This window comes from Caretta caretta, chromosome 8, assembly GCF_965140235.1.
Source record: "Caretta caretta isolate rCarCar2 chromosome 8, rCarCar1.hap1, whole genome shotgun sequence".
NCBI lineage: Eukaryota > Metazoa > Chordata > Testudines > Cheloniidae > Caretta > Caretta caretta.
In genome coordinates this window covers 54,234,966-54,261,300 of record NC_134213.1, presented here as the reverse complement: position 1 = coordinate 54,261,300, position 26,335 = coordinate 54,234,966, and the positions used below count along the sequence as shown (strand labels likewise).

General features: G+C 49.4%; 1 protein-coding gene across 8 annotated transcripts in view; it reads right to left on the bottom strand.

The window, feature by feature from the left end:
- CACNA1E (calcium voltage-gated channel subunit alpha1 E) overlaps positions 1–26,335 on the bottom strand; it is a 331,342-nt gene that overhangs the window by 77,631 nt on the left and 227,376 nt on the right. For 6 of the 8 annotated variants that reach the window (XM_075131514.1, XM_075131513.1, XM_075131520.1 and 3 more), the window contains exons 11-23: positions 25,546–25,599; positions 25,025–25,114; positions 24,429–24,638; positions 22,474–22,586; positions 22,013–22,125; positions 21,705–21,836; positions 21,248–21,320; positions 19,642–19,759; positions 19,022–19,089; positions 15,614–15,711; positions 12,404–12,460; positions 6,241–6,849; positions 4,400–4,689 (exon numbers count right to left, since the gene is read on the bottom strand). In XM_075131514.1, the coding sequence (XP_074987615.1) occupies positions 4,400–4,689; positions 6,241–6,849; positions 12,404–12,460; positions 15,614–15,711; positions 19,022–19,089; positions 19,642–19,759; positions 21,248–21,320; positions 21,705–21,836; positions 22,013–22,125; positions 22,474–22,586; positions 24,429–24,638; positions 25,025–25,114; positions 25,546–25,599 (2,025 nt within the window). The remainder of the gene's footprint in view (positions 1–4,399; positions 4,690–6,240; positions 6,850–12,403; positions 12,461–15,613; positions 15,712–19,021; positions 19,090–19,641; positions 19,760–21,247; positions 21,321–21,704; positions 21,837–22,012; positions 22,126–22,473; positions 22,587–24,428; positions 24,639–25,024; positions 25,115–25,545; positions 25,600–26,335) is intronic. The other 2 variants (XM_075131519.1, XM_075131518.1) reach the window with 1 other exon arrangement.

Here is a 26,335-nt window from a genome sequence, read left to right as displayed (position 1 = left end):
TGAACAAAGGACTGAATGACTCATCCCAACCGTGGTTGTACTCCAGAGACTTGATTTGAACCTGTAGTTTATTCCATCACTGCTACAAGCCTGAACCAAGAACTTTGCCATTACTGTATGTAATTGATTCAATTTAACCAATTCTAGCTCTCATCTATATTTCTTTCTTTTTATGAATAAACCTTTAGATTTTAGATTCTAAAGGATTGGCAACAGCATGATTTGTGGGTAAGATCTGATTTGTATATTGACCTGGGTCTGCGGCTTGGTCCTTTGGGATCGGGAGAACCTTTCTTCTTTTACGGGGGTATTGGTTTTCATAACCATTCATCCCCGTAATGAGTGGCACTGGTGGTGATACTGGGAAACTGGAGTGTCTAAGGGAATTGGTTGTGTGACTTATGGTTAGCCAGTGGGGTGAGACCGAAGTCCTCTCTGTTTGGCTGGTTTGGTGTGCCTTAGAGGTGAAGAACCACCAGCCCGGGGCTGTAACTGCCCTGCTCTAAGCAATTTGTTCTGAATTGATACTCTCAGTTGGGTCCCACCAGAGGCAGCATTGTTACACTGGGGATGAGGAGTTTGGGGTGTAGGAGGGTGCTCTGGCTGGGGGTGTGGGCTCTGGGGTGGGGCTAGGGATGATGGGTTTGGGATGCAGGAGGGTGCTCCAGGCTGGGATCAAGGGGTTCGGAGAGTGGGAGGGGGATCAGGGCTGGGGCAGGGGCTTGGGGTGTGGGGAGGTGAGGGCTCCGGCTGGGGATGTGGGCTCTGGGGTGGGGCTCGGGATGAGGGGTTTCGGGTGCAGGAGGGTGCTCCGAGCTGGGATTGAGTGGTTTGGAGGGCAGGAGGGGGATCAGGGCTGGGGCAGGGGGTTGGAGTGTGGCTGGAGGCTCAGGAGTGCAGGCTCCGGGTGGCACTTACCTCAAGTGGCTCCCGGAAGCAGCAGCACGTCCCTTCTCCAGGTCCTATGCGGAGGCATGGCCACGTGGCTCTGCATGCTGCCCTGTCTGCAGGCACCGCCCCTGCAACTCCTGTTGGCCGTGGTTCCTGGCCAATGGGAGATGCGGGGGTGGCACTTGTGGCAGGGGCAGCGTGCAGAGTGGAGCCCCCTGGCTGCCCCTATGCATAGGAGCTGGAAGGGGGCCATTCCATTGCTTCTGGGAGCCGTGTGGAATGGCCCCTGACCCTGTTCCCCAGCTGGAGCGCCGGAGTGGGGCAAGCCCCAGACCCTGCTCCCCAGTGGGAGCTCAAGGGCTGGATTAAAATGACTGGCAGGCCAGATCCAGCCTGCAGGCCGCAGTTTGCCCACCCCTGTGCTAGGCACTATACAAACACAGAGTGGTAGACAGCCCCACCAGGAAGAGCTAGCAGTTGAACTAGACCAGACCCAGGGTGGGAGAAGGGCTCTAGCACACAAGCAGAGTGAACAACGGAATGGTAAGTTTCAGAGTAGCAGCCGTGTTAGTCTGTATTCTCAAAAAGAAAAGGAGTACTTGTGGCACCTTAGAGACTAACCAATTTATTAGAGCATAAGCTTTCGTGAGCTACAGCTCACTTCATCGGATGCATTCAGTGGAAAATACAGTGGGGAGATTTATATACACAGAGAACATGAAACAATGGGTGTTATCATACACACTGTAAGGAGAGTGATCACTTAAGATGAGCTAATACCAGCATGAGAGCCGGGGGTGGGGGAGGGGGGAAGAAAACCTTTTGTAGTGATAATCAAGGTGGGCCATTTCCAACAGTTGACAAGAACGTCTGAGGAACGGGGGGCGGGAATAAACATGGGAAAATAGTTTTACCTTGTGTAATGATTTCAACAATTTCCATCCCACCATCAACCTCAGCCTGGACCAGTCCACACAAGAGATCCACTTCCTGGACACTACGGTGCTAATAAGCGATGGTCACATAAACACCACCCTATACTGGAAACCTACTGACTGCTATTCCTACCTACATGCCTCCAGTTTTCACCCAGACCATACCACATGATCCATTGTCTACAGCCAAGCTCTACGATACAACTGCATTTGCTCCAACCCCTCAGACAGAGACAAACACCTACAAGATTTCTGTCAAGCATTCTTACAACTACAATACCCACCTGCTGAAGTGAAGAAACAGATTGACAGAGCCAGAAGAGTACCCAGAAGTCACCTACTACAGGACAGGCCCAACAAAGAAAATAACAGAACGCCATTAGCCGTCACCTTCAGCCCCCAACTAAAACCTCTCCAACGCATCATCAAGGATTGACAACCTATCCTGAAGGACGACCCATCACTCTCACAGATCTTGGGAGACAGGCCAGTCCTTGCTTACAGACAGCCCCCCAACCTGAAGCAAATACTCACCAGCAACCACATACCACACAACAGAACCACTAACCCAGGAACCTATCCTTGCAACAAAGCCCGTTGCCAATTGTGTCCACATATCTATTCAGGAGACACCATCAAAGGGCCTAATCACATCAGCCACACTATCAGAGGCTCGTTCACCTGCACATCTACCAATGTGATATATGCCATCATGTGCCAGCAATGCCCCTCTGCCACGTACATTGGCCAAACTGGACAGTCTCTACATAAAAGAATAAATGGACACAAATCAGATGAGATTAATATTCATTCAATAAATTCAGTCAAGAATTATAACATTCATAAACCAGTTGGAGGACACTTCAGTCTCTCTGGTCACTCGATTACAGACCTAAAAGTCGCAATATTACAACAAAAAGACTTCAAAAACAGACTCCAACGAGAGACTGCTGAATTGGAATTAATTTGCAAACTGGATACAATTAACTTAGGCTTGAATAGAGACTGGGAGTGGATGGGTCATTACACAAAGTAAAACTATTTCCCCCTGTTTATTTCCCCCCCACCCCGCCACTGTTCCTCAGACGTTCTTGTCAACTGCTGGAAATGGCCCACCTTGATTATCACTAAAAAAGGTTTTCTCCCCCCCCATCCCCCCTGCTGGTATTAGCTCAACTTAAATGATCGCTTTCCTTACAGTGTGTATGGTAACACCCATTGTTTCATGTTCTCTGTGTACATAAATCTCCCCACTGTATTTTCCACTGAATACATCCGATGAAGTGAGCTGTAGCTCACGAAAGCTCATGCTCAAATAAATGTGTTAGTCTCCAAGGTGCCACAAGTACTCCTTTTCTTAATGGAATGGTAGCAAGTGTCATGTTAATTCCATAATTTTTTTTAGCGGGTGTGTGTTTAGTCAGGAGGGGAATCACCTAACTGGCAAGAAAAGGGAAAGGGTTGAAAGGGACAGAGCAGGGGACGAAGTATGAAGGGCAGGTGTGGAGTGAAGCTCAGGTGACAAGATGCAGGTATGTCTATGCTCGAGGAGACACACCCACACTAGTGCTTAGCCAGCTAGCACGCTAAAAACAGAAGCACAGCTGTGATGGCCCGAACAGCAGGACAGATGATGCCATCCGAGACGCTAGCTACATACTCAGGTTGACTAGCCCTGCCCCGTCACTCAGGCCACTCCCAGCTGCACTTCTCTTCTAGCGCACTAACTCAATGGGTCCCAGCGCGGGTACGTCTCCTCGAGTGGGAGCAGTCACCTCCCAGCTCTAGCACAGACATATTTGGCGAGGGAGGCAAGGTGGGAGCAGACAGCCAGTGAGCAGGGCAGGGGAAGGGAGAGAACAGTTTTGAGTCTTTTGACTGGAACGGCTGAAGGTCTCTGCTTTGTTTGCTCCTTCCCCTGACGGCTGGAGTCTCTGGCTGGTTGCTCTCCGCAGTTTTACCCCAAGGCCACAGTGGAGTGGATTGGGGGCGGGGGGGCGGAGAGAGACATGCCCCGCCTGTTTCCTGCTGTGTGTCTGGGAGCGGGGTTCAAGCAGGGATAAACTGCCCTGGATCAAATCACAGTATAAAGCATTTTTGGCTGTCTACACTAGGCAGGTGCATTAGTGCAGCTGTACTGGGCCCTGGCTACTAATGGCTGAGATCCTCAGTGGAGACGTGGCCTAACCACGAGGCAATGGATGTGAACATGGCGAATCAGAGCTGCAAGTGCCGTTATCCTGTGAGGCAACCTGGTAACCACCCAGCCACAGAAAAACCCCAGTGTTGGCTTTCCACATGTGGTAGCAACAGTGGGGGCACTAGTGTCATCTAAGCCCATCCAGAGCTTCCTTCGGGACTTAGGTCCAACTTGCCACACAGGATATGGGGCCTTGGCTATGAATTCAGGGTTTGAGGGACGATGGGGTGGGGGTGGATGGTTGACAGTGCTGGGGCTGCATGAATGCTGCAGGATTCTCTGGGGAATCCACAGTGTTCCCACCAACCTCAGGGGCCACTGCAAAGGAAGGCAGATCAGAGAGAGGCAAACAGCAAAAGAGACAGGTCCTCACTCTGTACCACAGTGGAGTCTTGGACATCGATCATGATGGTGGTGCTCTCGGTGACTTTCTCCATGTTGGCTGTGACGGAGGACAGCTCGGGTTCACTCCTGCTGATGGCTCGGCTCATCTCCATCTGCAAGCTGCCCAGCAGGGCTTGGTCACTGGTCTCCAGGCTGCTGCAGTCCTGCTCTGTCAAGCTAGCGTTCTTCTCCTCGTTGAGCTCATGGGGGACTTTGAGGGGGCTCATTTCCCGCATAGCACCAGCAAAGGCAGCATCACTGGCTGGGATTTCATTGGTTCTACAGGAAGAAAGGAGGAAGGCAAGGGGAGAGAGAAGGACAGGTGGGATTGTGTGGGAAGAGGTGGGATGGGGGAACAACAGAAGTGAAGATGACAGAGGGGAGCAGGGAGAGCAAATGGAGAAGACAAAGGAGAGAATAAAGAGGGAGAAATGGAGGTTGGGAAGTAAAGATAAAACAGGGAGAAAGAGAGAGAAATGAAACCATGTGTGCTTTTGGAATGATTGTTCTTGCAATATTAGAAAGGCATCAGCTGGAATACAATGAACACTGGATACAGTGCCCGAGCTCCAAAAAGCAACCCTCTGTGTCTTAAGCGACCCTTTTAAAGTATTCCTAAAGTTTTCTGTGCAATATTCTTTAGTTAAAGATCAGCCTCTGATAACCAACCAAGTTTTCATTGGTCACTTGCATAGCTGGTTAAAATGGATTTCCCAGTATTTCGTCAGTAAAGGGGGATCTGAAGTACTCCTGGAAATAATGACTATTATATTATTGTTATATTCCTATTTATTAGCAGCTGTTGGATTTGGCTCTGGTGTGCATTGAACTTTTCTCAGCGAGTTCCTCTGGCTACAGCGACACCAGTTGGTGAAGGCAGAAATAACAAACAATTCTATAACATTTTTCATCCATCGCTGTGCTCCAAGTGCTTTAACATCCTACTGCTGGAGACTCCTCTTTCCTGAGACAAGGACTGCCCTGTGTCCCCGAAACCCCATGCCAGCAGAAAAGACCAGAACAGCTGGGATTGCAACAAGCTGCTGGGGGGTTGGGAGGGACCAGCAGATCCTTTCCTGCCTTTGCTAATCTCCAGTCTCGAGGATGGCGAGAGAAATGATCTCCCTGTGGGATATCCAGGGAGCCCTGGAGAACACAGGTGGGAACATCTGAATAGGCTGTTGTATTCAGTTAGATTTAATGGATTGGGCGTAGCAGCCATAACACAAATGTTACATTTCATGTTGGACCTTGTAGGGAGATGGGGGGAGGGGTCCTACTTAAACCAGGAGCCACGAGGTTTGCTGTCCCTGTTCCCGATCTGAAAATACTTCTCTTACGCCAGAAACTAGACATAGACCTGGTCAGAGCTTTATCACCTTGGGAGGAGACAGGGAGACTTCCCAGACCCTGGAGAAATGAGGATTACAGACCAAATCAGTGCCTTGTTTAAAAGCCAGCAGATGATGGTATTCTACATGACGGCTTACAGAAAGGTTACTACTGCACCTCGGGTGATTACTGGGGCACTGTCTGGAGCATTGTTCTGAGCAGTGCTTCCTGCCTAGGGGAGGGAGCTATTGACCAGGATCAAGGGACAGACTGGCTCCTCAGGACAGACTGGGTGGGGAAAGAGAAGCAAAGCAAAAATGGACTAGAGGCTGCCAGAGGCTGGATGACAGATGAAAGGAAGGGCTCATGCCTGGGGATGCAGAACCATTGAGAGATCGGCCCACCCACACTGCCCTCCCACCCGCAGGCGCCAGGCTTGCCATCTCTCCACAAGAAGGAGCTGCAGATCATAGCTGTCAGGGATGGTGTGCCCTTTACCTGTTCAGCTCCTCGCCTGCCAGTGGCTCCTCCTGATTCGTGTCCTCCTTCCCCCCTTCATTTCTGGTCTGCTCTCCTTCCGTGGGATTGGCTTCCTCCAGGCTGGCCTCTTGGCTGGCTGACCTGCTCTCCAGGGCCCCAGCCGGCTCCTTCCCCTCAGTTCTCACTCTCCGGTGCCGACTGCGCCTCTGGCTCTGCCTCAGCCGTGCTCGGTCTTCAATCCCTGTGCCTCCCCCTCCCTCCTCCTGCTCAGTCAGATCACAGTTCCCGTGGCATGATTTCTGATGCCATTGTTCCCTGTCTCTTTTGGCTCGAGGGGATGGGCTTTTCTCGTCCTCTTTGGTGCTTGGGCATGAGTTGGTGCCCGCAGTGGGTTGGTCCAGGCCTTCCGCCTGCGGGTGCTCTGCGCTGCCTCCATGATCCTCTTCACCCTTCTCCAAGGTTACATTTTCCCCAGGCATTTTCCTCCTGAATATGCTGGCGTGAGGGTTGATCAAGGGAGGGGCGTCCTTGTTGAGGCCCTCCTGGCTGGACATCTGCATGTGCCTACGGAGCTGACTGGTACGCTGCTCCCACACCGACATGTGATGTCGCCTTCTCCTGTCCCTCCTGGGAAAGGAAAACAAAGGGGTTCAGGCCACCTCTGTGCTGTCAGAAACCCGAGAACCCACCCCTAGACATACAGCGTGCACCTGGGCCCAAACGGACCCACACGGAGACCCTCATCGCCCTGCTCCTTGGGCAGGCGCTTCCCACGCAGCGGGCATGCATTGCTACCACTCTGCCTTGGGAGCGTTCTGCACCCGCTTGGCACTGGTGTCAAAGCCTACACAAGACGCAGGGCTCTGGGAAATCCAGCCCAATGTATAGGAGAGCTCAGACATGCAGACACGTAGGCTCTGTACATCCAAAGACAGAACCCCACAGCTAGGCAGGCCCATACACACAAGCATGTGTGAGCCTACATATGCAAACACAAAACCATACACCTACAGACACAAGGGAACGTGGGCATGCATGAGCCCACACATGCAAATACATGAACACTTGAACCCGTGGAGCCAGTATATGTGGAACAATGTATACAAAAATATGGATGTTACAATTGCAGCTCTACCGACGTAAACACCTAATGCACAAATGTGCCATTGTACCTAATGTACAAACACACATGGGCCACTCTACGCGAAATCCAGAAGCCGCTCCATGCAAAACCATGGGCAGATGTGCACAAACGTTCGTTAGCAGTCTGCTGGTCTCATCCTGAGAACGCGGTGCATCTGCTGACAGGGATCGTGCTGCTTGGTTCATGCTGTTCAGGGTGACGTTGGTGGATAATAAGATCATTGCTATCCCAGATTAGTCCAAGCAAAGCGCTCAGCTTTGTGTGTATCACCAAGACCTGGCTGGCTGATGCAGCTGCCCCTGCACTGACCGAGATTTCCCCCAGTTCGGGATGAGCTGAGAGAAGTCAGAGCAATAGTGGAGTCATGTTATTTGCATCTAAATCCAGAGGTAGGAGGTGCCCTGTTCAGAAATGGATTCGTCGTAGGCTATGTCTACACAAGAGACCTTACAGCAGCACAGCTGTACTACTGCAGCTGCACCACTGTAGGATCTATCGTGTAGTCACTCTGTGCCGGCGGGAGAAAGCTCTCCCCTTGACGTTATAACACCACCGCCAACAAGCGGCGGCAGCTGTGCCGGCGGGAGAGAGCTCTCCCCTTGACGTTATAACACCACCGCCAACAAGCGGCGGCAGCTGTGTCTGCGGGAGAGAGCTCTCCCCTTGACGTTATAACACCACTGCCAACAAGCGGCGGCAGCTGTGTCTGCGGGAGAGAGCTCTCCCCTTGACGTTATAACACCACTGCCAACAAGCGGCGGCAGCTGTGTCGGCGGGAGAGAGCTCTCCCCTCGACGTTATAACACCACTGCCAACAAGCGGCGGCAGCTGTGTCGGCAGGAGAGAGCTCTCCCCTTGACGTTATAACACCACCGCCAACAAGCGGCGGCAGCTGTGTCGGCAGGAGAGAGCTCTCCCCTTGACGTTATAACACCACCGCCAACAAGCGGCGGCAGCTGTGTCGGCAGGAGAGAGCTCTCCCCTTGACGTTATAACACCACCGCCAACAAGCGGCGGCAGCTGTGTCGGCGGGAGAGAGCTCTCCCCTTGACGTTACAGCACCACCGCCAACAAGCGGCGGCAGCTGTGTCGGCGGGAGAGAGCTCTCCCCTTGACGTTATAACACCACTGCCAACAAGCGGCGGCAGCTGTGTTGGCAGGAGAGAGCTCTCCCCTTGACGTTATAACACCACTGCCAACAAGCGGCGGCAGCTGTGTCGGCAGGAGAGAGCTCTCCCCTTGACGTTATAACACCACCGCCAACAAGCGGCGGCAGCTGTGTCGGCAGGAGAGAGCTCTCCCCTTGACGTTATAACACCACTGCCAACAAGCGGCGGCAGCTGTGCCGGCGGGAGAGAGCTCTCCCCTTGACGTTATAACACCACCGCCAACAAGCGGCGGCAGCTGTGTCGGCAGGAGAGAGCTCTCCCCTTGACGTTATAACACCACCGCCAACAAGCGGCGGCAGCTGTGTCGGCGGGAGAGAGCTCTCCCCTTGACGTTATAACACCACCGCCAACAAGCGGCGGCAGCTGTGTCGGCGGGAGAGAGCTCTCCCCTTGACGTTATAACACCACCGCCAACAAGCGGCGGCAGCTGTGTCGGCGGGAGAGAGCTCTCCCCTTGACGTTATAACACCACCGCCAACAAGTGGCGGCAGCTGTGTCGGCAGGAGAGAGCTCTCCCCTTGACGTTATAACACCACCGCCAACAAGTGGCGGCAGCTGTGTCGGCAGGAGAGAGCTCTCCCACCCACACAGCTCTGTGCACACCACCACTGGTGCTGGCGAAACTTTTGTCGCTCGGGGGGTGGTTTTTTCACACCCCTGAGTGACCTACATTTTGCCGACATAAGTGGTGGTGTAGACATGGCCTCAGTGGCATACGTGTCCCAGGAGAGAATGAAATTGGGATCACAATGTACAGGCTGCCATCGCAGATTTCCCATGCCTGCTGCCTGGGTATTTGTCTAGGTCAGTGTTGGAGTCACTGAGGCTTTGGGCTGGTTCTTGTTTACACTACAGCCCCTTAAGCAGCGCTCTGGCATTTACATTGACACCCGCATCAGGGCCTCTCTTCCCTGTCAGAATGGTGCTGAGGGGCCTTAATTTAAAATAAGAATCAAGCCGTACTGCACTGGGTGACCCCAAGTCCACACTCAGGGCTCCTGGGGGATCTCAGAGCTGCTATGAGTACTATCGGAATGGCCCCAGTGACTTCTGGCTCTGCACAGATAACTGGAGGTGAGGAAGATGAACTCCTGTGTCATGCTCTCATTATAGCTCCTTCAAGTTTGAAGTCAGGACCCTCCATAACTCCTACTGGATCAGAGGATTTATTTTACTGGACTGACAGACTTGGTTGGGTTTCAGATCTCTCTAAGGAGCATACTGTGTAGCCAATGGCCCACTCTAACAATGACCTGATAGGAAAGTATGATTATGTTTTGTCTATTAAACGTCCTCTTTCCATAGATTTTCCTCGCAGACCACAGTGTTATCCAGGTGGCTTGTGATGGATTAAATGTCAGAATGAGCCATCATCCCATTAACAGGATTCAAAAAAGAACTAGATAAATTCACGGAGGATAGGTCCACCAATGGCTATCAGCCAGGACGGTGTCAGCAGGGATGGTGTCCTTAGCCTCTGTTTGCCAGAAGCTGGGAATGGACGACAGGGAATGGATCAGTTCTGTTCATTCCCTCTGGGACACCTGGATTGACCACTGTTGGAAGACAGGATACTGGACTAGATGGTCCTTTGGTCTGACCCAGTATGGCCGTTCTTATGATCTGTTCATTCTAAGGCGGACTGAGTCAAGTATTTTTGCTGCAAGGATTTCTTCATTTACTTCCTAGGGAGCATAAATCAGATCTAGACTGAAACGGACTCCCTTCATGGCAGCAGGGCAGCGTCTGGAGGGGATAAATGCAGTATCTTCTCTGGCTGAATTTCAGCCTGTTTCGCTAGAAGAGCTCTAATTGCGCCAACGGATAAAATCTAGCCTGGGAATTCTGGGCCTATTATTGGATAACAGTATAACCACCTCCCTTGGGGAGGGCAGGATGTTAACCTCCTCCAAGTGAATATTCTCAGCATCCAGCTCAGAAAACCATCTTCTAATGTTGCCTGTCCCTAACCTTCCTCTGGTGGGGAAGGTCACTGGGAAAGGCGTTCCAGGCAGGTGTGGGGTCATTTGGAATCCTCAGATTTCCTTGACACCTTTGAGTCTGGCTTTCTACTGTGTGGCTGAGATACTGGTAGTCTTCCTGGTAGCTGACTTGCCTCTAGCAAAAGCTGACGGGCAGATATCCATGTTGATTCTTTCAGATCTATCTTTCCCCACCCTTTTTTAAAAAAAGTAATTGAATTTTTTTCTTCCAAAAATAAGGGGACAATAGGGAAAAAAGACAAAAGAACAAAAAAAGTAAAGGAATGCGAGGGGAAAGAAAGGAAAGGAAAAGAAGGGAGAGACCAGGAGGGGAAAGGAGAGCAACATCTCAGTTTCCATCTGCCAGGAATTAAACAACGGTTGCTAATTAGATGTGCCTTCGTCACCTTGCAAACTCTGGTTCGGTGGTTCCGTTCTTCCCTGATGAAGAGATTCCAGAGGATAGTGCTTGGCAACTGCTCACTTACCCTCACGCACAGGATTCAGTTTTGTCACCCCTCCTCTTCAGTGTGGACGTAAAGCCAGTGGGAGGAGGGGGGGGGTGCGTTTGGGCTCCATTGCCATTGACATGCAAATGACAAAGAGATGGAGGTCTTTGGCATCAGACCCAGAATGCACAGTCTCCTTGCTGACTCAGCGTGTAGCTGAAACAGGAGTTTGGATAAGAGGCCAGCCAAGATGTAGGGTGGTTGGGTAATGGACGTCAGGTATAAGGTCTGCCTCTCTTGTGGAAAGGGAGCTCTTACAGAACTGGGAGCATGGTGTGCTTTTATCCCATCTGCTTCTGGTTGAAACAATGGCAAACTTTTATCTTGGACATGAACTGCATCCCAGCGATCCAGACCCGTCACCTTCAGCTTGGACTGCTGCAATGTGGCCTACCCAAAGCTATCTTCAAAGACCAGTTGGAAACTAAAGCTAGTGTAGAATCCAGCTGCCTGCTCACTGAGCAGTATAGGGAGCTATAGCGACAGGGAGCATGCTATACCTGTTCTGCAACATCTGCACAAGCTGCCGCTTCCCTGCTGGGTGAAAAAGGGGCTGATTTTACTGATCTAAAATGCCCTGTGTTGTTGGGGACTTTACCCCTGAGTGCCCCCCACACACACACAGACACCACTGCACCAGCTGAGATCACCTTTTACTCACAGTCTTTCCATCTGAATGGCTGGAGGCAGGGCATTCTGAGTGGAAGGCTCTCACCTCTTGTGCTTGCTTCTCTTCTGGTCTGACAGAGCCAGAGTCTCTTGGCCAACAGGGTGGCAGTAATGTTCATCTGCCTGCTCGGCCTAGTGCCTTGGCAGGGGAGGGCTAAATTCTGGGGAAGGAGGTTTGTACACGTACATTCTCATAGCTGCGCTCAGAGGGTAGGCTGATGGGTGTGTTTTAAGGGATCAAATAAAATCTTCAAAATATCGCAAATGTGCACACAAACAGGCTTCAAAGGACAGACACCCCCACACAGGCACACTGACACACACTGATAAACGCACGTACAAGCAAGCACACACATACGGCACAAACATATGCACAGGCAGACACATACCGGCACACACAAATAAACAGACACCAGCTCACATGTACCTACAGTATCTGCACACACACTAAAGTGCTAACCTACACAAGCACACACAGATACAAGCAAACGGAGGCACAAGAGAGCACACTTAGTTTAGACACACACAAATGCACACACACACTAACAGATGTGCAGAGGCAGGAGCACACACAAATCATATGCCCAGAGGAGCAAACATACGCTCCGAAATAGGCTATGTAGAGGCCTAAATTTAGCACACACAAAAATGCATGTAGCCACATATGCACACAGCCACACACAACACGCAACCATATGGCACACATACAGTTGGCTGCTGCGTGGCTCCCACATCGACATGTGGTGTCTCCTCCTTCTGTCTCTTCTGGGAAAGAAAAATGAATGGGTTCAGTCCACCTCAACCCTGCACGGACTTGCACACCACCAGCCACAAGCAGAGAAACACTCGCACTCCTGCGCAAACACATACAGTGATTTCAGGCATCCATCACCAGCATGCACGTGTGCCTAACTGCACAGCGTGCAGATGTATGTACAAATGGAAATGGGTTCATCACACCCACCAACTTCTACATAAACATGTAGAGATCATGTGCAAACAAATTCATCCATTCACACACACGCAAACAGATTTATACAGAGATATCCACATACTGATACAGGCATTTCAAAGGTGTTGGGCTGGCAACACAAGAGGGGCATATAACATTATATATATACAGACACCTACACTCACTGATCCTTAAATACACAGCACCTGATTTTCATTTACATGAAGAGCCCTTTACACTGCTTTGACAGTATAAAGGATTCCTAAAGAGGATTATGGAGAATTATGCCCATACACTTACTGTATGCATTCAGTCACATATACATACACATGCCACCTAGAACATATGTGCATGAAACACTTGTAAATATATGTACAAAAATGTACACATTTTACCAACCCATATACAAATCATACATATTGTGCATACATATGATATATGCAAGGATATATTCACAGACTGCACACAAGCAAGAACTTGGTACCCATACAAAGTACATGCACATAGGACATGCAAGGAAGCAATGACTGCATGCACACAACTGCATAACTATACACTCATCACCAGGGATAAGAATGCTAGTCCTCTTTGTACACCTCAAACAAAGGTATACAGACATGCAAAGAAATATTCACAGAGTTACACATTAATAAAGGCATACGTGCCCACATGGTGACTTCATGACTGATATTCACACGTGCAAATACCAATGCATATGTATGCAGTTACATGCCAGAACAAACGCAGACGTAAAAAGTACATGCTAATATGACCATTCCTACATTCAGTGGCAAAAGCATAAACATGCCCATGTGCCAAACCTGCAAACCCATCTGCACATTAGGCACTGACATACCACACCGCACACCCAAACCCATCTGCACATTAGGCACTGACATGATGCACCTTACACACAAACCTACCCATGTGGTAGGAACCTATGCACCATACACACAAATCCATCTGCATGGAAGGCACCTGTGCACTATACATGCGAACTCATCCACACAGTAGACACTCATGCAAACCTGTCCATATGGTAGGCATCCACATCCCATTCATTCAAACCTACCTTCATGGTAGTCACCCAGTCACCATATACACAACCCATGCATATGACAGGCACCCACATACGTACAAATCCACCCTTGTACACATGTCTGCACACAGATACACGTACTTCCATAATTTCACTCTTCTTCCCCACATCATTTTAGCATTAGGTCTTCTCCTCTTCACCTTTTTGTACACTCTACTTTAATTCCCACTGTTCCTACCACTGGTACTCCTGCACTAGCAACCATGGAAGTGCTAGAGTAGACAAGGCACAAGCAGTTGTCTAGAGCTCTGGCCAAATTCGAGTTCCCCGACCATCGTTCGCGCTAGTGGAGTACACTGTACTGGCAATGCTTGGTAACCTTTGATGGAAAAGTCTAGTGTAGACACAGCCTTTGAATATCAAACTTATTCCATCTATCACCACTTCATCCCAATTTGCCTATATCCATCCATTCTCTAATCTTCTGCTACAGTCTAAATCCCTTCATTTCTTAAAATCCATCACTCACTCTGTAGATCCAGCAGCCAGCTTCCCACACACTGACAGCCAGCATGGCTCTGGAGAGCCCATCGCAGCAGTCAGACTATGAGGTCTCTCCCCAAAACCATCCCCCAATATAGCCTCTTCCACTTCCACAGAAGCGTCACATAGGCAGCTCCTTTCCCAGGGAATGGGCAGGTCTTACAGCATCTCTGGCTCAACTAGAAGTAGGACATGCCAGAATTCCAGCAAAGCAGCCTGTTCTCGTGACAATCTCAGCCCAGTGTTGCAGACCCAAGAAGTTCAGACAGTTTGGATGCTATCTGGAGAAACAGATGAAGTCAAGAGCTTCCCTGAACCTTCACAGTGGAGCTGACCAGAGGATGACAACTCTGTTTTGCAAAGGATTTCAGCATTTGGTTTTGTTTCGAATCGGAATGAAACATGAAAACTTCAAAATCCTCCATGGAAGGAAAATTCCAAAAAGATTTCCTTTAGGATCAAAACATTTGTCTTGAAAAAAATCAAAACATTCCATTTTGACTTCATTTTAGAATACCAAGTACAAACGTTTGAAACTCAAAATCATTTCAAAACGAAAAATGGAAATGTTCTGTCCCCAAAGTGACATAATGGGAAGTTTCAACACTGGCAGAACCTTTTTGCTTTTTTCGCCCCCTGAAACAAAATCTCAGCAAAATTGACACAATTTCCCAAAGCCTTTAGATTTCTATGGAACTGCTTTTTCTAATGGGAAATGGTTCTGTCGGCGTTGTTCTGACCAGCTCTAATCCAGAGGCTCACTCATTAAATCCCCTTTTTTGCCCCCATAATGGAGTCACTGGTGGTTGCCCCCCAACCCCTGCCACAATGGAATTGTTAGTGGGCGCTCCTCTTACAGAGGAGCCAACAGGGCTCCTTCCTCCTCCTCCAGGGATGACTGTGGGGTCTTCTCCTTTATCAGAGGACTCAGTGCAGACCTCTTGCAGAGGGCGCAGGTCTCTGACTTCCCACTATTAGCACATGCAGAGATGAAAACCTTCTGTATTGCTTCTGTATAAAGACTGGAGCTTGGGATGTTTAGGACAGCAAGCGCAATCAGTAACCAGCGCTGTCTGTTGATGTAGCTACCACCTTGAAACTGCCAAGGTCCCCCATAATTAACAGCAGACCTGGCCCCTTTCTATTGGTCTGATCCAATTGTGTTGCTTCAACACCATCAATGAACGGTGCCCTTGCCCTGCACGAGAGCAACACCTCTGTGTTACCTGTACCCTAGGTGTGCATGCATATGTACATGCCTCACATTGGTGCTACCCCTTGCATAGTCCCCTCTCTCTTTCACGGCATGAGTGGCTATCACCATAAAGAGCTTAGGGACAGGCGGAGGCAGATGCTGACACGGTGCATGCGGAGGGTGACTCACTCAATCGCAGGCATGTTTGGAGCAGACATTGGGCTGACTTCCTTGGCTTTCTGCAGGGCGTGCTTTTGGTTAAAAGCCTCCTCTTCCTCCTGCTCATCCTAAATGTCAAACAAAAATGTCTGTTACCAGGGAGCACCAGGGAGCTTACATCCATCCAGATGTTGCAGGGGATTTGCATGGTTATGCTGGATGCAAGATGCTGCAAACCAGGCCTGGTGCAGCCAGTAAGAAAAGGCTCGGAATGAAGCCACCAGAGTTGAGATGAGCCTTCTGAATTGCCCAGTGTGGTTTTTATTTTCACAAAGCTCAGTCAAAACTGACATGGTTTCCTCATTATGCCCAATCTTTTCAAGGGTTTTCTCAGCAGGTTAGGCTCCAGCATAGTGCCCCATCACATAGTATTTGCCATAGCAAGACCTACCCAATCTGGCATTCTGACTCTGGCAGTTGCTAATATATGATGTTTATCAGGAAGTAGACAAAAAATCCCATAGTGCTCCTGACTTATTATGACCAGAATGTAAAGACCAGAACCCAGGATACCTTCGATACTGCTGAAGTGAAGAGGGGGAGTATATGGTACTTCCTTCCCCCCAAAAGACATGTGAGGGGAAAAGACTACACTGGAGAGAATGGGACACTCCCTGCACCTCACAGACCCGAGCACCGCCAGTGTGGGAGCTGAGAGGGGCGGAATGGGGCACCCTCTGACCCCAAACCAAGCAAGTGGGACAATGGGCGGGGCAGAGGGGTGTGCATGAGGATGAAATTGGGAGACCACCTGCTTCAGTAGGTGTGTGGGGAAGACTGGTGCCACTCCGCCCCCAGAGTATTTGGGGAGGAGCTGAAGAGAAGGAAGCTCACCCTGCCCCCAAAGTGTATAGAGATATACATGTGCACAAGCACATAATGGGGGGGAGGGTATTCACAAGAGCACAGTGTGTGGGGGGTGCATGTGAGTGCTGGGTGGGTGGGGGTGGGTGTAGGGGGGAGCGCAAGAGGGTGCATGTGTGCACATGCAGTGTAGGGGGTGCACGCAGGGGTGTGGTGCACAGCGGGGGCATGTGTTGGCACTAACGTCTGAACAAATATTTCCCGGGACAATTCTCAGCATAAGCCTGGGGCAGTTCAGTGTATGCCGGTGAATTTTAGCAGATTTTCTCTAAGATTACTGAGGAGATTGTAAAAGTCTGGGGCTGGGATAAATTACTAGATATTTAGGTGCTTATCCATATCTGCAGATGCCCCATATGACCCCTGTATCTCGCCCCAACTTCCGACTCCCCCTTTCTTTCTCCTTCCCTGAGTCTTGCCCAATCAGCTACTGCCTCTGCCAGTATCTGCATAGTGGGGTCTAGTGGCAGGGTGCAGCTATTCTAGTTAAAAGAGGAAATCCAGCAGCAGCAGCAGCCAACCCTGCCTAGGCATGGGCCAGGCCTGGACTCCCTGCCAAAGCTGGTCTGATCCAAGGCTGCAGTCTCTGTACTGGGCAGCATGGACATTTAGATATTTCTCTGCCTGTCTGACAGGGTGGTCGGGGTCCATTCTTGACCCTACCTGGGATCATATTACCCTCATGAGTTTGGCTGAGTTACTGCAGCAAGAAATGCCATTTGTCGCCTTATGTCCATTCAGCCCCAGTAAAAACCCAGCACACTCTTTCCTTCATTGATGCTGCCCAGAATCAAGGATGTGAGGAAACGGAGGTGACTGGGAAAGCCTAGATTTCAATATCTCAGGTGCTTCCTTCCCCACTTTGGCCACACACACTGTCCTGAAAGCATTAGAGCTGCAACAGTCTCCTCCCTCTGAAGTTAGCGAGGCAGTGACAGTAGAGAGTGGAGGTGATAATCTCCCTGCGTGAGTCACCCTATGGTCACCCCTCCCTGTCCCTCTGAGGTGCCATCTGCACTACCCAGGAAATGAAGTCCTCTCGGCTCTGCTCCCCAATGGGAAGATACACATTTGTGTCCGTGTCCCCGCCCCGAGGAAAGTTAGATAACATAATGGATTATTCTGCTCCATTTCACTCGCCTCAAGCAAATCCGATTTACACAGGTGCTGAAGGCTACTCGCTGAGCCCTGAGAGCATAAGGAACAGACAGACCAAAAAGGAAATAGGCAGCATAGAGCCTCTACATTTTGGGGACCGACCCATTCTAAGACTAACAATGATCCTGGCTGTTTTTACCTACACACAGCAATCCAGATGGTGTCACAGCCCAAAGACTTCCCAACAGGGCACTGAAGTCTAGTCTGGCATCGTCCCAAGCTGCGATTATTAACTAATGATAACTGCACCAGTGTCAGACACGTAATAGGTGAGATGATTTTAAAATTGTTTGCACTTTCCATTTTCAGAATGCTGGACAAATCTTAGCTAATGACTCCTCACACCACACCTTGGGAGTGGGAAATAGGCTAAACTGAGGCGGAGAGATTTCGGCCCTGATTCAGGAAAGCACTTAAGCACACGCTTTAGTTTAATCATGGGTTTGAGGACTTCAATAACTCAGCTCAAGGCTAGGGGTCTATTATAGGAGTGTGTGGGTGAGGTTCTGTGGCCTGTGATGTGAGGAGGTCAGACTAGATGATCATGATGGTCCCTTCTGGCCTTAAAGTCTATGAGTCCATGTGTGTGAGTGCTTTCTGGAACAGGGATGGACTTTAGCACGTGCTTTCCTGAATCAGGGCCTAAGTGACTTGCCCAGTGGTAAGGGCTTGTCTACACTTGAAAGTTACTTCAGAGTAAGGTAGGGTGGAAATTTGAAGTACAATAGCTATTGTGAAATAGCTATTCCGGTCAATTTTCCCCATGTAGACAAGCCCTAAATCAGTGGTAGAACCAGGATTAGAAATCAGGCTTTCATCTCCAACCTCAGCCCACCAAGCCATGCCATCTTTCTCAAGGCAGGAGCTCAGTGATGCAGGTTCTTGATACTCTTGCCCTTCACCAACAGAAACACAGGTTCAAATCCTGCTTAGGTTCCAAATGGAAGTGAGGTTTGGTGGTCATAGCCATCACACTCTTCAAAACTACTGCCCAGAAGAGGCCCAAGGCTGGAAGAGCAGTGCATGACAGAGATGCATTGACAGAACTCTGAGGGGGAACCGGGCTAGAACAGCAGGCGTGGGGCAAGGTTAGCACTGAGAAGCGGACAGAGGCCAGACTCAGTGCAGCGTTACTAGCCCTCCTCTTCCATAAGCACTAAGTTTACTCACAAATTTAAAATCAAAGAAGGAAAAAAATAGGGAATGGGCTTCCCAGGTGACCATGACAAGGACTCAGAAGTGGATTCCTGGGCCATATGGCATGGACCCTGTGTGGGGTCCATATGGACAATCTGAACGAAGCTCATTCTGTAGTAAGGTGTGGGGGGGAGGGGAGAGAGCATTCGCATCCCTTACCTTTGTCAGCTCCTGAGCATTGGCTAGGTTGTCCACAGCGATGGCCAAGAACACATTCAGCAGGGTGTCTGGGGGCGTTAAGAGTCGACACATCATGTGATAATGGCCTGAGCTTCTACAGTGACCAATGAGGGAACACACAGGACCCCACTCCCTTGACACAGAGGAACGTGCCGGCTTCAGAGAGAGGAAACCAGCACCACTGAAGGGACCAGGCAGTTGAGGGGCCCTACTTCACTTCAGGGATAAACCCTCTACTTTTCAGAAGCAGAAAGAAGTTGGATTTGAACCAGGGTGGGAGGGAAGGGGTCCCCCGGCCAGCCTATAACATGGTCCCTCAGCAGGAGACAGGAGCGCGGAGTGTCAGGGACACACTTTTTCCTCCATGTCTGAGGGGGATGATTGTGGGACCAGGCTCCCATCCTGGCATTTGTGGTGGGATAGCTGTAGGACAAGGCTCTTACCCCTGCCATGTGAGATGCAGAAAGGAACTTGGGGACACCCACTCCCTTAATATGAACAGAGCACTGAGTCGCTGATGAGCAATGGGAGGAGTTATCCTCTCACAGAGAGACAGCACAGAGGGTGCTCTCTCTAAAACGTAGCAACCAAGAGGATACAGTTTCCAAACAAGGTGAGGATGATGAAGTAGATGGAGGACCACATGCCTGAGCGGACTCCGCCCTGGGAGCGAATCCCATTGTACATCACCTCGTTCCAGTCCTCACCCGTCAGGATCTGAACAAACAAACAGACGGCACTATCACCCACGCTATTATTTTACATAGAGCCCACCAGTTTTCTGTATGCAAATGTGTGCAGGAGGTGGTCCAAGGACGGAGACCCTGTCTCACGGACGATGCTGCCGCACAGCTGGATTACATGGGGGAGCAGAGATCCGCTCTGTGGTGAGGAGTTAGGTGTCTTCCAGAGATTTTTGGAATCTACAGCATGTGGGAGTAGAACTCCAGCTTTCATTTAATTTAGGGGTGTGGCTCTCCACTCCTTTATGCCAGCGTAACTCACTGAAGGCAATGGAGATACACTGGCATAAGCCCCCATGTAGCTGCATGGAGAACCAAGCCTTAAGCTTAAGAACATAAGAATGGCCCTACTGGGTCAGACCAAAGGTCCATCTAGCCCAGTATCCTGTCTTCCAACAGTGGCCGATGCCAGGTGCCCCAGAGGGAATGAAAGAACAAGTAATCAAGTGATCGATCCCCTGTTGCTTATTCCCAGCTTCTGGCAAACAGAGGCAAAAGACATGTGAGGGGAAAAGGCTACACTGGGGAGAATGGGACACTCCCTGCACCTAACAGACCCGAGCAATGCCAGTGTGCGAGCCGAGAGGGGCAGAATGGGGCACCCTCTGACCCCATTCCTGCCCATCCTGGCTAATAGCCATTGATGCACCTATCCTCCATGAATTTATCTAGTTCTTTTTTGAACCCTGCTATGGTCTTGGTCTTCACAACATCCTCTGGCAAGGAGTTCCACAGGTTGACTTTGTGTTGTGTGAAGAAATACTTCCTTTTATTTGTTTTAAACCTGCTGCCTATTAATTTCATTTGGTGACCCCTAGTTCTTGTGTTATGAGAAGTAGTAAACAACACTTCCTTATCTACTTTCTCTACACCAGCCATGATTTTATAGACCTCAATCATATCTCCCCTTAGCTGTCTCTTTTCCAAGCTGAAAAATCCCAGTCTTATTAATCTCTCCTCATACGGAAGCTGTTTCATACCCCTAATCATTTTTGTGGTCCTTTTCTGAACCTTTTCCAATTCCAATATATCTTTTTTGGGATGGGGCGACCACATCTGCACAAAGTATTAAAGATGTGGGCGTACCATGAATTTATATAGAGGCAACATGAGAATGTCTGTCCTATTATATATCTCTTTCTTAATTATTCCCAGAATTCTGTTTGCTTTTTTGCCTGCCACTGCACATTGAGTGGATGTTTTCAGAGAACTATCCACAGTGACTCCAAGATCTCTTTCTTGAGTGGTAACAGATAATTTATACCCCATCATTTTATATGTATAGTTGGGATTATGCTTTCCAATGTGCATTACTTTGCATTTATCAAGCTTCTAGATCTTTTGGTTGTAAAGAGAACTTCAGAACATGAACCACCCCGGGTCATGGATAAGAATCAGATAGGTGGGGGTATTGACTGTATGGTAGAAAAATCCAGCTGCCTCGTTTTTACCAGGCCCCTACCTGAAACACTGTCATGATGGCTGCAGGGAAGGTGTCAAAGTTTGCAGAAGGAGTCCCATCCATGAAATTAAATCTGAAAATGAACCAAAGGGAAATGCACAAGCTGGAATATAGAGATGGCACCACATCATTGTTTTCTGTCCTCTGAGGTCTGCTGCTCCTATAACAGCCTACCCCATCCATTCACCACTTCCCTTGACTTTCCCTTCTTCTTTGTCCCCATTTCACCTTTATCATGAGACAGATAAGGACCCTGGAGTGCTTGTGCAGGTATCTGAACAGACATCGTGCCCATTTTGCCCTGAACTAGCCTGATCTAAGGTCCTTCAGAAAAAGGAACATCACTGGTAATCTGGTGCGAGTTGGTGGGTCAGTGTTTTCCTTGAAAGGGTGGGAGATGATATTATTCACTGTAAATAAAAGGGCTCCAATCTTCCCTGGCCTTTCATGCACTTACCTGCCTCCAAACAGCTGCATTCCCAACAGGGCAAAGACAACAATGAAGAGAAAAAGGAGGAAGAGCAAGCTGATTATCGACTTCATGGAACTCATCAGGGAGACCACCAAATTCCTCAAGGATGCCCAATACCTGGAAAATGCAGACGATACTGTAGCACTAGCAATAGGACTGTGCAGGACAAGGGGAATCTGGATCTGTGATGGCAGCCAGATGAGAGCGAGGAGCCAGAAGGGGACAGTGAAAGGGCCAGGTGGGCCGAGGGGTAGGGAGCCAATAGGCAGGAATGCATGGTCCTCTTTACTTACTTTGTTATTTTAAATATTCTCAGAAGACGGAGGGCTCGTAAGACGCTGATCCCGAAAGAGGTGCCTGGTCTGAAGACAGCCCAGACCACTTCAAAGATGCTTCCCACTGTGACCTGGGGGATCAGAAACACACATGAGAATAGAGCCTGTGCATATAACATGGGCTTAGAGTGTCAAGGACCATAGTAATCACAGGAAGTTCCTCTCAGGTGTGCAATTCCGTGTGATGCTCAGTCCTATGTAATCAGAAGCTAGTAGTTTGGATCTCAGTACTGCTGTAACAGACTATGTTGCTTGCCTTCCTATCCCTTCTACAAGGCACACCCCCTCCCCACAGCCCTCTGGAAGGACTGTCCCATTCCCCTTCCCCTCTTTAAGTTATGTTGTAAACGCCCAGCCTCAAGACCTGCAGACTGTTCTGCTGTCCTACAGCATTTGCCCTAGTTTCATGTGCTGCTTACCCCACAGTCAAAGCAGTTGAAAGAGGAATGAAAGTAAAGGCGCAGCCCCATTCCATACATCTTTAAGGACATCTCCAGGAGGAAGAGCCCAAGGAACAGGAACTCTGCATAGTCTGAAACGGGGAAATTCAGGTGCATTAGCTACACATCTGCTTCTCCTTATCTGTGATTAGAATACAGTGTAAAGAGCTGATACAGTGACCCCTGCATGGGGTGTCAGCAGACAAACCTTCAGCACTCCAGGACAAACCTCTACCACTTGATCTAAAGGAATAACTCCATTAGCTGGTTGCAGCTGTAGGTTATTAAGCTCTAGTGGCCCAGCCACTAGAAGGGGACATGACAGACTTTACCAATACTAGAGTTTATGCGACCTTGTGCAAAAACAAGCAGAGTCCCCAAACAGACCTCACTAATCAACTCAGCACATTCTAGGAGATAGGACAACCAGACTGGGGGATCAAAGTCCTTTTCACTGGCTCTGTAGGGAAGGAATGTGGAATTGGTTGCTTCTCTCTGGAGATCTAGGAAGGCTGTGTGGATCAAGCTGCTTGCCTTCATGAATCATAGAAAACTGCACCCCCAAACTAAGTTTTCAAAGGGCGTATGTTAGCAGGGAGAGTGTCACAGAAGAATGGGTTTACTCACTTAAGTGCACTCACTTCTGCAGTGGAACACAGCTGTGGTTTAACAGCACACAACAAACACTACACAACAGTTTTAGGGGCAGAAAAGAAGAACTTCTCTAAATTAAACTGCAGGGGAACTTTCGTAGCCCTGACGGAATTACTCCACAGCTGGAATCTGGCCAAGACATGCAGTTATCAGCTGTATGCTTGTGAAAAGTGTCACAGGATCTTTCAGGAACATGAATGGCCAAGTCAGTTTTCTATATTGTCCAAAAGGTGGCTCTCATTAGAACCAGCTGCCATACCACGCCGTCTTGTGCTGACATCTCAGCAGACAGCTTCAGAGACTTGAGCTGAATCCGTATTTGAATGGGAATCCGTATTTCAAGGTGTAGCAGGAGTGGTATACATTCAGTAGGTGTCACTATTCCTACCCTGTGAGTACTGAACCAATGCCCCAGGAGCACTATGTTGCTGTCTGTAGGACGAAATGTAAAACTGAGGTTCTGATTATTCATGGCTGTCAGCTCATGGCCGTCAGATATATGGCAATTTTTTTAACTCTGGTGCCCGTGACAAACTCTAATTGGGAATTATATTCTGTCTCCCCACAATCCTCGTTGGATTCAGTTGGCTGCAATACACTTCTCATTTGAGCCCAGATCTCTTGTGTTGTGCCATAGTTCTCTGTTAAACAACTCAAGGATGGCTGCATTTCTGTGCTGGGACAAAGGATTCCACTCCGACCTGTCTCAGAGGGTGTTAATTAGTCTTTGTTCATTACATTACTATAGCAGGGTAAACTTACTGTTATGTCCCCACTTCACACTGACACAAAACAGAGTCACTTCCCTTGAAATCTGTATTGGATTTGAATGACATGGGTCCAGTCAAACTCATTCTTGTTTATCTGCTGGGAGGGAAGCAGAACTGAAAAGGATTTCAGTGATAATGAGCAAGACCTCGGGCATCAGTAGAAATGGGCTGTGTACAATATTCTGGGTGGCAAGCGTGATTCTGATCTCCCTCCAGGTTCGTGCCAGTCTGACTCCATTGATCTCAATGGAGTTCACTCCTGATTGACACTGGGGTGACAAGAGAATCAGCCAACAGCTAAAGATCTTCCTGTAACAGGCTGTGAGTTGCTGCCCCCTCCAGTCCTCCTGGAAAGGCGGCAAACCATGCCATATGCTGATCATCCTGGGGCTCCAAGCACCCACATGCCTTGCTTGCACAGATGGCTGACCCGGGGTCAGGGGGACTGGTGTTCTGTACAGCCTGTGTCGCTGTAACATACCCAGACAAAGAGGGGGACCTGGAACTCACAGAGGAGGTGGGTGAGCCACGGAGGCTGGTTGTGATGGACAATGGCCACACAGGCAGTGTTGAGAGCCACCACGCTCAAGACGGTCCAATAAAACACTTGGGATTTCACCATATGGCGAACGGAGATGCGCAGAAGTCGCTCCTTGTGCCGGAAATAGGAGGCACCATCCACTTTAGCGCTCCTGATGCTGCCACGAGCAAGAGGGGTACCTGAGGGAGAGAGGCCAGGAGAGAACAATGGAACACAGTGGTTTTGCTCAGCAGAGGACCTGAGCAGGTCAAACTCCCTTCTGACCAGGGGATGGGAGGAATTATTTCCTCACTCAAGGGCTCCACTATGGCAGGATGGGCTTAACCTGCCAGCTCCTATACAAGCTTTGTAATGCATTAGAAACAGGGAATATCCATTCCCTGTGCTAACAACGGACAGAAACATAAGGTCTTCGTCCATGTCCACTTTGGCTTTGCTCCCCACAGGATTTTAGAAGATGCTCCACATCATTAGAGGACTTGTAGGGAGGAGACTCTGGACTGCCTTAGCACTGGGCTCCGAGTCAGAGTCTTTCACACTGGCTGGCGAACCGGTCTCCACTCACCCACAGAGGAGATATCGACGCAATGTTCGTCACTTGAGTCACGATTCACGGCTTCTGTCCGGTTCCTTTTGATGGTTGCTCTCCTGAGCACTGGAAATGAAGAAGAGGGGAGCTCTAGTTACCACTGCATCTAAATGCTGAGCACAGACTGTTCGACTGTCTCCTACCCAGGCTGTTCCTTGGTACCCAGCTAACCCGGTAACAGGGGTCTCAGTAACTGAATGGGGCTGCCATCCAGTTCCCAGCACTCAAGCCAAGTCCGGCGCTCTACGAGAGAGGCTGCAGATTGGCTCCATGCTCTTTGGCGTGTTGCACCCTTCCTAACCAGGAGAGGCTGCTGTTGAGCCCCACTGCTCTAACATGATAGCCTCCGGTTAACCAGCAGAAACAGTAGTTTGGGTCCCAGCACCCCCGACAAACACCTATCTGGTTCCCATTGCTCTAGTGAGCTAAACTGGAGGTTGCAGCTGGAGGCAGAAAAGGGAATGCAGCTACATGAGCTAGCTTATTGTTTTCCTTACCTTCCAAGGCTGAGGTCCCAGCATTTTTATTCTCTTCGGCCAGCATTACTTCTTCTGCAGAAAAACAAATGGTTTAGTAAATTGTCTCCAAGTGTCTGATATGCCAGGGAATGAAAGAAAGAAAGCTCAGAGCTCCCACAGACCTCATGTCTGGCGCTCCCAGCCAGAAAGAGGAGGAAGGGCAGTGAGGAAGAAAGAGACACAGAACCCATCAGAATCATAGAAGTGTAGGAGTGGAAGGGACCTTGACAGGCCATCTAGCCCAGTCCCCTGCACTGAGGCAGGACTCAGTATTATCTAGACCATCCCTGACAGGTGTTTGTCTGACCTGTTCTTAAAAACCTCCAATGATGGAGATTCCACAACCTGCCTAGGCAATTTATTCCAGTGCTTAACCACCATAACAGTTAGGAAGTTTTCCCTAATGTCCAACATAAATCTCTCTTGCTGCAATTTAAGCCCATTGCTTCTTGTCCTGGCCTCCGTGGATAAGTAGAACTATTTTTAACCATCTCTTTATAACAACTTTCTATGTACTTGAAGACTGTTACCATGCCCCCCCCTCAGTCTTCCCTTCTCCAGACTAAACAAACCAAATTTTTTCAAGCTTCCCTCATAGGTCATGTTTTCTAGACCTTTAATTATTTATTTGTTGCTCTCCTCTGGGCTTTCTCCAATTTGTCCACATCTTGCCTGAAATGTGGTGCCCAGAACTGGATACAGTACTACAGCTGAGGCCTTATTAGTGCTGAGTAGAGCGGAAGAATTACTTCCTGTGTCTTGTTTACCA